Raw genomic sequence first — 9,639 nt, forward strand, 5'->3', positions numbered from 1 at the left:
GAATAACAGCTATTCTGAAAACTACTCCAGTGAATGGAAATAGAATGTTTGAGATAGTTTACATTTCCTTGAAAGCTTGTAAGGATGGGTTCAACAAGGGTTGTAGACCACTGTTAGATTTGCGAACAAAAGAGTTGAGGTTCAAAAATGGCATTTTTCGATTGGTCACCATGTACTTGAACTTATTGATAAGTACAAGGGAGTTGCAAAGTATGTATTTATTTGATTTGTTCTTTTTTGTTCTTTTTTATGTTTTGTAATTCCAGCAGTCAACTATTGTTTGTGATGGGACATTCCAAGTTTTATGTTATTGCTGGGGATGTGTCACTCAGTCACCACAGCCATCCCTGTCATCTCAGCCAGCTCATCCAACTCAGCCATCCCAGTCATCTTAGCCAACTTATCCAACTCAGCGTCTCACATCAACCATGGCGTGGAAGAAAAAGTATCAAACAAACAATCTCTGAAATTAGAATGTGATCTGGAAACATGTATTTAGGTCTGTTTTAGAAGTGTATTGGTTTTTTGGAATTCAGGACCTGTGTAAAATAACTGTTGCAGGCCTGCTTGTTGTCTCTTTTTGGAACCTATGTAGAGTCTGATAAAATTGATACTTGCATGCCTATCTTTTTGGTGAAATATGTGGAATGTGAATGAGAAATGAAAACCTATATTTTTGGTGAAATACTTGCACGCCTATCTTTTAAGTGAAGTACTTCCATTGACAAAAAAAAAAGTGATACAGTATTTCATTGACAAAACAAAGAGATAGAACTCAAAAGTGATACAATATTTCATTGACAAAACATAGAGATACATCTTAGATACATTATGTTCATACACTGATCAAAGACACCATGAAACCAATTACAAACACAACAACAAACAACATGCATCCACAAATGTTTGCTTCTCGCTGACCCTTTCACATTTGCGGTGAACATTATCAGTTCGTCTTCATCGCCAACGACACCTTTGAGTTCTTCATCAACTCTGAATTTCTCAATGTCTACTTCCAAGTAACTAATTTTCTTGATAAGGCCTGGAATCACCTTCTTTGATCTCTTGCACATTTGTAGGTCTATCCACATAAAAAATTTGCAACCCCTTTCTTCCTGTAGAGCACAATAAACAGATGCTAAAGTCCATGACAAATCCACTGAAACCAAAATAAACGATCTTTACCTTTTTCTTATGGAAGCTTATAAACCTCATCCCCGGGTTCAAATCCGTCCCCAACATCCTCTCTACCCATGGCGCGCCACAATCGCAGTTAGGTTGAGATATCACCCACAACTCTATGTTCATCTGTGATGACCTTCATCACCGCTTGCTCCCAAATGATGAAGAAGAGTGTTCATCAGCCATCGACTCAAGCTTCTTGCGCAGTGACACACTCGCAATTCTACTCCAACAACGAAGAAAGATAGAAGAAGAAGACGACCAGAAGAGAGGAACCATGATGAAATTGGGGATTAGGGATTTTAAGCGTAAACCTCTTTTTTTTCCTTTTACAAAATTAAAATAACGTATTTCTTTCAAAATTAAATAACCCAATTTCTATACATTTTACTCCTTTTTTTAATGCAAAATATGCGGATTAAATATGATGATGCCATATGGACATCCGTTACAAGTTAACGGTGGAGGTAGTTACGGAGACACTGAAAAGTAACGTTCAGCATTATTGCCGTCGAAAAGAAAAAAAAAAAAAAAAAAAAAAAAAAAGGTACATATGATTTTGTTCAAAAATTAAGTATTTCCCTTAATTTATTTATTGATTTTCTGAAGGAATATCATGATGAATTTGGATTCAAGTGTTGAACGGAATCACTTCCCTCTAATTCTGCAAAATAAAGGCATATACTTTTGTGAATTAAGAAAACCAAGGATAAAAATAAATTTAACTTGTGTTGCGTTGTCCTTGCTATAACATTATAGCATACATTAAGACACCAAATGTGCTAATTAATTACTTAAGCACGACAATTTTTTACTGTATTTAGGTGCACTTATTTGAGGAAAATAAGTCCTCATTTGAGGTCACTTTTTCAAGTGTTTGGTGACTTCGCGAATCAGATTATAATTCCATACTGAAAAAAGATGGCCTGAAAAATATCCGGTGCAAGGGAAGAAAAAATAGCAATCTAATTTATCTTCAAATTCCAGTTGGACAGTCGTGACAAATAAAGTTGATATCCTATTAAAAAATCATGTGTAGAAGGCAATCACGTCGTATCGAGTATTGACTATGGTGACAAGAGTTGGTACGACTTTTATGAAGTTATGAGCACCATTCTGGGACCACATCACATATTTTATTAAATAAATTAATGTAGCCCTTGAAAACTCAAGGTATATATATCAAAAGCTTGACAGCAAGCAAAACATGAAAAGATGAACATAAATTAAAATATAAACAAAAAATTTAACTTTTCTACCCTGTTGGCAAACTCATGTCAAGATGGAAAAAAACACCGCGCATTGAACAGGAAATCATCCCCCGCGTTATTAGCAAACCATTTATTTCCTTTCCTCGGTCTGAAATCGACCAAAAAAAAACTCTATCGGACAGCAACGTCTTTGATCATCATCGGCAGCGTAGTTACTGCTTAGTCAGGTTCCTGATCACGTACGGAAGGATTCCTCCGTGGTCAAAATACGCCAATTCGACCTGTAAAATGCCGCCACATCAGAATCACACGTTACCACCAACAAACGGACGATTCGGGGTCGTTTTTTGATATCGACGACAAAAGCAAAGGGACGTGGATCGTAATAAGTACAGTATGTACCTCGGTGTCGAAGCGGGCTTTGCAGGTGAAAGCCTTGCCAGTGTCGGTGGTGACAGCGACGTCCTGTCCGGGCCGAATCTCGCTGATATTGCTCGGGAGATCGATGGTGAATCGCTCGTGTCCTGTCAACCCGAGAGTTTCCGCGTCCTCGCCGTCCTTGAAGCACAGAGGAATGATTCCCATTCCAACCAAGTTGCTCCGGTGAATCCTCTCGAAGCTCTTGGCAATCACCGCTTTCACTCCCTGCCAGCAAAAAGAGTTTTACTCAGGGTGTGCATGTATGTTATTGTTTTGACTGTAATCCTTGTATTTGTTTTTTCAATAAAATACAAATTTCACTGGTCCCTTCCAATTTTTATCTATTAAAATAGCATATGATAATTAGCTTATTTTTTTTTTTTACAGAATGAACCAGTTCATTAACTGAAATCAACCAAATCGGTTGTAAGCAAGATCAATACAAGAAGGGCATTCAAATAACCAAAAGGAATCAGTTTGGTCCTTAAAATATTATTTTGCTAGTGTATGGGCTACATTTATTCCCTTAGACAGGAATAAAGTAACAAGGACCATCACTAGTCACGAGGAATAAAATACTTACTATTGATAGCTCTTAAATTTCTCTATCAATATAATTTTTAGTATAAATTTGATTGCTCTTAAATCGAATTTATAACCCCTCCTATTTTTTTTCATTTTTACTATTATCTAAAATTTAGTTTTGACATTTGGCTCGCTCTAGATTCTGATTTTGGCTCCCAACGTGGTATAGAGAGAGAGAGAGAGAGAGATGCTTACCAAAAGCATGGGACCCTTTGCGGCCCAATCCCTGGAGCTTCCACTGCCGTACTCGGCTCCAGCCAAAACAATCGTGTCATGCCCAGCAGCCTTGTACCTCTACAGAAGAAAAAAGGAAAAAAAAAATATAATTTAGTCTCTGTTAACTTGGCCAGAGAGAGAGAGAGCCATGATCGACGGTATTGGCTCACCATAGCAGCGTCGAAGACGTAAAGTTGCTCTCCCGTTGGGATGTGAACCGTCTTGGGGCCGACCTCTCCTTTCAATAGCTTGTTGACAATGCGAATGTTGGCAAACGTTCCTCTCGCCATGATCTCGTCGTTTCCACGGCGACTTCCGTAGGAGTTGAAGTCCTTGCGGTCCACACCGCGCTCGAGGAGGTACTTTGCGGCGGGGCTGTCCTTCTGGATGTTTCCGGCCGGAGAAATGTGGTCCGTCGTGATACTGTCTCCGAAGTTGAGCAGACAGTAAGCGTCTTTCACTCCATGAGCGCCCGGAGGGTCCATCGTCATGTCCTTGAAGTACGGAGGCTCGTGAATGTACGTCGAAGTTGGGTCCCACGAGTAAAGAGTGGAAGTAGGGACCGAGAGCTGATTCCACATTGCGTTGCCCTTTGTGATGGCTTCGTATGTGCTCTTGAACATCTCAGGCAGGACGCTGGTTTGAACAGCCTGAAAGCACAAAACCCCAAGTTTAGTTATATGTCAAAACTTGGTTGGTTTTATGTAAATACTCGGTTCATCAGAATGTAATTTTTGTTTACCTCTGCAACTTCTTGAGAAGATGGCCAGATATCCCTGAAATATACATCCTGTCCATCCTTCCCTTTTCCAATTGGTTCCTTCTCAAAGTCAATATCAACCTGTTTTCAAAGAATATGAATATAATAATGATTAATGGAAACTTTCCCATTAAGGAGAGAAGTATGAGCATTAGTTACAACACGGAATTTCATCTTCCAACCAATCCGTATTTCACAGCCTTGAAAAGAATATAAAAGCTTGGTGTAGATATCAACAATGTAATGAATTAAAAGTGGCATCGAGTTAAGAAGGGATGATAATTAATAGAATAAAAATAAATATAAAAACTTGTTTTCAAAGGAACGTGGCATCGAGTGTTGAAACATTTTCTATCAGTAATCCAGCCCTAGTTATAGCTTACATGTTCTACTGTTTTTCTCTAAACTCTTTAAGGCCTTAGTGGGCCATTTAAAACGTAGCATACAGTGACCTAATGAATGGCGTGGCTTTTTCTGATCCCGAGTTAAAATTGCTTACCGTTCCAGCAAGGGCATATGCAACCACCAAAGGAGGTGAAGCAAGATAGTTTGCCCTTGTCAAGGGATGAACACGACCCTCAAAGTTCCTATTCCCAGAAAGCACAGCAGCTGCTACGATATCTACATATAGCAGAAGCAACCAAAAAAAAAGCTCAATTAGAAACTCGGACTCAATTATAGTACAGTACGCTAAATTGCAATACAAATAGACATGAAAAAAAAAGGATAAAGTAATAAGAACTAGTACCATTTTCGGTAATAGCAGAACCAACGGACTCATCCAAGTCCCCAGAATTTCCGATACATGTTGTGCACCCATACCCAACAATGTTGAATCCTTGTTCATTCATGTACTTCTGGAGTCCACTGCATCGTGCAAATTAAATTCAGCAAGGCATTTTATTCGTTGTGTAAAAGTGAAAAGGTAGTGTTATGCCCACAGAAAAATTACCTGTGTAGTAAATATTTTGTAACCACACCAGAGCCTGGTGCAAGACTTGTCTTTACCCATGGCTTGACCTGTTATTAATTCAGAAATGTCCATTTGATCAATAAATTGCAAAACAACAGAGGAAATGTAGTACCGCGCACCAGAAAGAAAGCAACTTGAAGTCAAATGGCTGAAAAAATAAATCCAATACATAAATGTAGTCCTACCTTTAGACCAAGCTCACAAGCCTTTTTGGCAACAAGCGCAGCGCCGAGCATGACACTTGGGTTTGATGTGTTGGTGCAACTTGTAATAGCAGCAATGACAACACTCCCGTGTTTAAGTTCTGCTGGTTGTCCATGGAACGAAAACTTGGCTACTTTATCTTGCACTTCTTTCGGCACAGCAAAACCCTGCATCAAGCCAGAAATAAGGGAATGAAATGAAGGACATGATATGAAGCATTCTATACACCTTTGATTAGAAATTTGAAATTCCTTTCTTCAGCACATGTTAAAATTGAAAAACTGATTCGGCCTGAGATTGAAATCACGATATACAGCATACCAATAAATAACTTCAATGACACTGAAAGTAACAAGTACAGCAGAATGTACGCAACTCACCTTGAACCCAACCTTGCTGTCTAGACAAGAATGCCAATCATCTTTCATTTCTTTGAGTGCGACCCGGTCATGAGGCCTATTATAAGCAATTGTCGAGTATAAATATTAATAAAATCAATACTACAAAATATCATCCATACTGACGCACAGCTTGAAAGCAGTCGTGTCAATTTCAATCGAGAAAATATAAATATAGCAGAAGGGAAAAAGGGAAACCTCTTTGGTCCAGAAATACAGGGCTCAACTTCCGAAAGATCCAGTTGCAAGTAGGACGAGTACATCCTGTCTTGTTGGGGCTGAGTAAAAAAAAAAGGTTTTACTTAATTTAAATTATTAAATAGCAGAAACGAAGAAACAAGCTGTAAAAATAGAATTACCTCATTGTAGTCAACAAACATATTGTTTGCCCTTAAATAAGCTTCAATCATCGCCACCTGAAAAGCATGCATTAGTTTCCTTTGATTACGGTGGGAAAAGTTGCAATCAACGATACTAAAAAATTAATGTAAGAGGACTCACAGTCTCGTCACTTCGTCCAGTCAGTTTGAGATACTGCAAGGTAACATGATCCACTGGGAAGAATCCCATTGTTGCACCATATTCAGGAGACATGTTGGCAATGGTGGCTCTATCCGCCAACGATAGCTCACTCATACCACCCCCTACAAGAAAATAAACCACAAAAACATTGTATGACTCTACTATAAGAGGAAAACAAATATAATTTTTACCAAGATTTAATCAATGCATTAGAATTACCGTAAAATTCAACAAATTTTCCAACCACTCCATGCTTCCTCAACATTTGTGTCACGGTTAAAACCAAGTCTGTAGCAGTAACTCCATCGCGCATTTTACCGGAGAGCTTGAAACCAACAACACCGGGCAACACCATGCTCATGGGCTGTCAATTAAAGCATGTGGAAGGAAGTCAAGAATCCAGGATAAAAATCTCATGTGAATGTTAAAAAGAGGATGGATCCCAGAACTGGATTTACCGAAAGAAAAAAAAAAACAAAGGAAATTGCTTCCCTGCAATTTAACTGTTGGATACCATAAATTGTACACATTTATTTGAACATTTTATTACCTGGCCAAGCATAGCTGCCTCTGCTTCAATGCCTCCAACTCCCCAGCCAGCAACTCCCAACCCATCAATCATAGTTGTATGGGAATCAGTTCCAACAACACTGTCTGGGTAGAGCAACCCATCAGTGTTGAAGACGACACGTCCAAGGTATTCAAGGTTAACCTGAATCACAAAATCAACATCATGTCATATTAATACAGTTATATATGACTTCCAGAAGACTGATAGAAATCCACTTGCCGACAACATAAAATAGCTTTTGATGGAAAACAGGAAATGAGGTAGAAACATTAAAGCCGAGAAACAAATATATATACAAGGAATTTGACCAAAAATTGAGTCGGTTCATTAGACTCTTATTATGGGTTTGCTTCTAAACTAGTTTACCTGATGCACAATACCAGAGCCAGGCGGTACAACAAGCATGTTGTGGAAAGCCGTTGAACCCCACTTTAGGAATGCAAATCTCTCCTTGTTTCTCTGGAATTCAAGCTCCATGTTGGCCTGCACTGCGTTTTCTGATCTTGCGACGTCAACTTGAACGGAATGGTCAATGACGAGATCCACTGGAACCTGGACATAAAGAGGTCATATGGTATTAGCTAGCTTGTCTTTCATATTGGCCAAAATTTAAGCTCAATGACTGTAAGAATGTTGCCAAATACATTCCAAAAATTATTATAACGACTGAACATTGCAATATAAAAAATAAAGAGCTATTAGAATTACATAGAATACATAAAAATTACACTAAAAAAATTAGCAAAAAAAAAAAAAAAAAAACCTCTTTACCAAATTAATTGAACAAGAAACTGAATCCGACATACTGGATGTGACATCGAAATACACAACGTAACATGGAGTGTAAATGAAAATATTAAAAAAGCACAGCAAAAAACCATACCAATGGATTGATTTTGTTGGAGTCACTCCCAAGTTTGTTCATGGCATCACGCATGCAAGCAAGGTCAACCACAGCTGGCACTCCAGTAAAATCCTAGTAAAACACACATAAAGCAATGAGAATAATCATCGATCAAATAATATGAAAATAAAAATAAAAATAAACAAATATGGTACCTGCAAGAGGACCCGAGCGGGCTTAAAAGGGATTTCAACTTGCTTTGGGGCACTTTTCTCCCAGTCAATGATCTTCTCAACATCTTCCTTCTTGACTTGGAAGTTGTCACAGTTTCTAATAGCAGATTCCAAAAGGATTCTAATAGAGTAGGGCAACTTATCTGAGAAATACATAAACCAATTCAAATTTAAACCAAAAAAAAAAAAAAAGACTCATAAATTGAGCCAATCAAAACGGAAAAACATTAGAGAGTTACCAATCCTCGGATCATTCAAAGAGGGAAGACTGTAGAACTTTCCATATTCACCACCACCAGGCTTTGGAAGACTGGTCAAATTGCTCTTAAAAGGATTTTCCGATGCTGATACACAAAAATCAACATTAGTAAAAAAACAAAAAAAACAAAAAAAAAAAAAAACCCTACCCACTTAGAGAAATCGATTAAAAACGATTAAATCAGAAATCTATAAGGTTTACCAAAAAAAATGAACAAAATTTTGAATGATTGCGACTAATTAACTACCATAAACATTGTATTCAGCTAAAATACGAAGCAAATTTCACTGTCAACAAAAATATCAAAAACCCTAAATAAATTCACGTAAAAAAAATTAAATTAAAAACAGCAACACTTAATTAGTGAACAAAATATTACCCATGGAAGCGATCTTCCTCTGAAACTGTTCGATCACCGGAGCGACAGTTCTGATCTGAGAGCGGACGCTGAACGGAGAGTTCCAGTGGACGCCGTAGCTCCAGCGCGCGGCGGAGGAAGAGAATCCCCGAGATCGGAACCCGGAGACGGCGATTGAAGTAGACCGAGTCGGCGCCGGAGACGGAGATTTAGGAAGATCGCCGGATATGGCTCTGGAAAGGAAGAACCTGGAAGACGCAGAAGAAGAATACCTCGAAGCTCTGAAAAGCGACGAGGCTGAGGAAGCAGAATAGGAGGCTAAATAGCTCATGATGGTGACGATGAAGATGACGATGGCAAATCAATCACGCATTCATATGAAGACGATAAGGTATTGAGCGCGAAACGGACGGGATGGAGGGAGAGAGAGAGAGAGAGAGAGAGAGAGAGAGAGAGAGAGAGGCGTGTGGTAAGTCTGTGCTGTGATTACCTAGGGCTGTGTGCTTTTTAAAAGAGGAAGAAGACGACGACGACTTGCCAATAGGGCTTTTGAGTTTGACTCTTTCTAATGTAAATTATCAAATAATTATATAATTGTTGGTATATTTTAATTTTTTAAAGAGATTTGTTAGCATATAGCCGGTTTATAAATGGGAGTTTAAAATACTAGTCAGACTATTATTTTATTTAGAGGAATAGTTCACGTTAGTTAGAATTCCCCAAAATATCCCTACCTCCAACTTCACAGTGACAAAGAACGCACCATTACTTGACGGTCTCCAAATGCAATCCTTCTTCGACGGCTTTCTCCGCCTCAGAAACTACGAGTAAGAATCGGCATCGGATTTCCTATCTCGAGCTCCTTGGCCTCCCTGATCACGCTCTCGACGCCGTGTCGGCCAC

At 38.7% G+C, this 9,639-nt stretch overlaps 1 protein-coding gene across 1 annotated transcript; it reads right to left on the minus strand.

The window, feature by feature from the left end:
• Positions 1 to 2,274: 2,274 nt before the first annotated feature.
• Positions 2,275 to 9,184, minus strand: LOC149407608 (aconitate hydratase, cytoplasmic). The gene is made up of 20 exons (XM_089614562.1): positions 8,758 to 9,184; positions 8,359 to 8,463; positions 8,102 to 8,262; positions 7,926 to 8,018; positions 7,409 to 7,594; positions 7,022 to 7,183; positions 6,691 to 6,835; positions 6,451 to 6,593; positions 6,309 to 6,365; positions 6,148 to 6,227; positions 5,932 to 6,007; positions 5,533 to 5,718; positions 5,327 to 5,394; positions 5,123 to 5,241; positions 4,874 to 4,995; positions 4,357 to 4,455; positions 3,785 to 4,264; positions 3,594 to 3,692; positions 2,796 to 3,038; positions 2,275 to 2,674 (listed from the first exon to the last, which is right to left on the minus strand). The coding sequence occupies exons 1-20, from the start codon at positions 9,065 to 9,067 to the stop codon at positions 2,606 to 2,608; spliced, it is 3,003 nt and encodes a 1,000-aa protein (XP_089470688.1). The 5' UTR covers positions 9,068 to 9,184; the 3' UTR covers positions 2,275 to 2,605.
• Positions 9,185 to 9,639: the final 455 nt, after the last annotated feature.

The sequence above is a fragment of the Urtica dioica genome, chromosome 1 (genome assembly GCF_054948205.1).
Source record: "Urtica dioica subsp. dioica isolate 48M chromosome 1, U.dioica_male_clone48M_v1_H2, whole genome shotgun sequence".
In the NCBI taxonomy this organism is placed as follows: domain Eukaryota; kingdom Viridiplantae; phylum Streptophyta; class Magnoliopsida; order Rosales; family Urticaceae; genus Urtica; species Urtica dioica.

Excerpts from the sequence above, each read along its gene's own strand:
- LOC149407608 (XM_089614562.1), bottom strand. The coding sequence starts at position 9,067 with ATGAGCTATTTAGCCTCCTATTCTGCTTCCTCAGCCTCGTCGCTTTTC. Across the intron at positions 8,019-8,101 it reads CCGCTCGGGTCCTCTTGCAG|GATTTTACTGGAGTGCCAGC; the intron begins GTACCATATTTG and ends GTGTTTTACTAG. Across the intron at positions 5,395-5,532 it reads CTTGTGAGCTTGGTCTAAAG|GTCAAGCCATGGGTAAAGAC; the intron begins GTAGGACTACAT and ends AATTAATAACAG.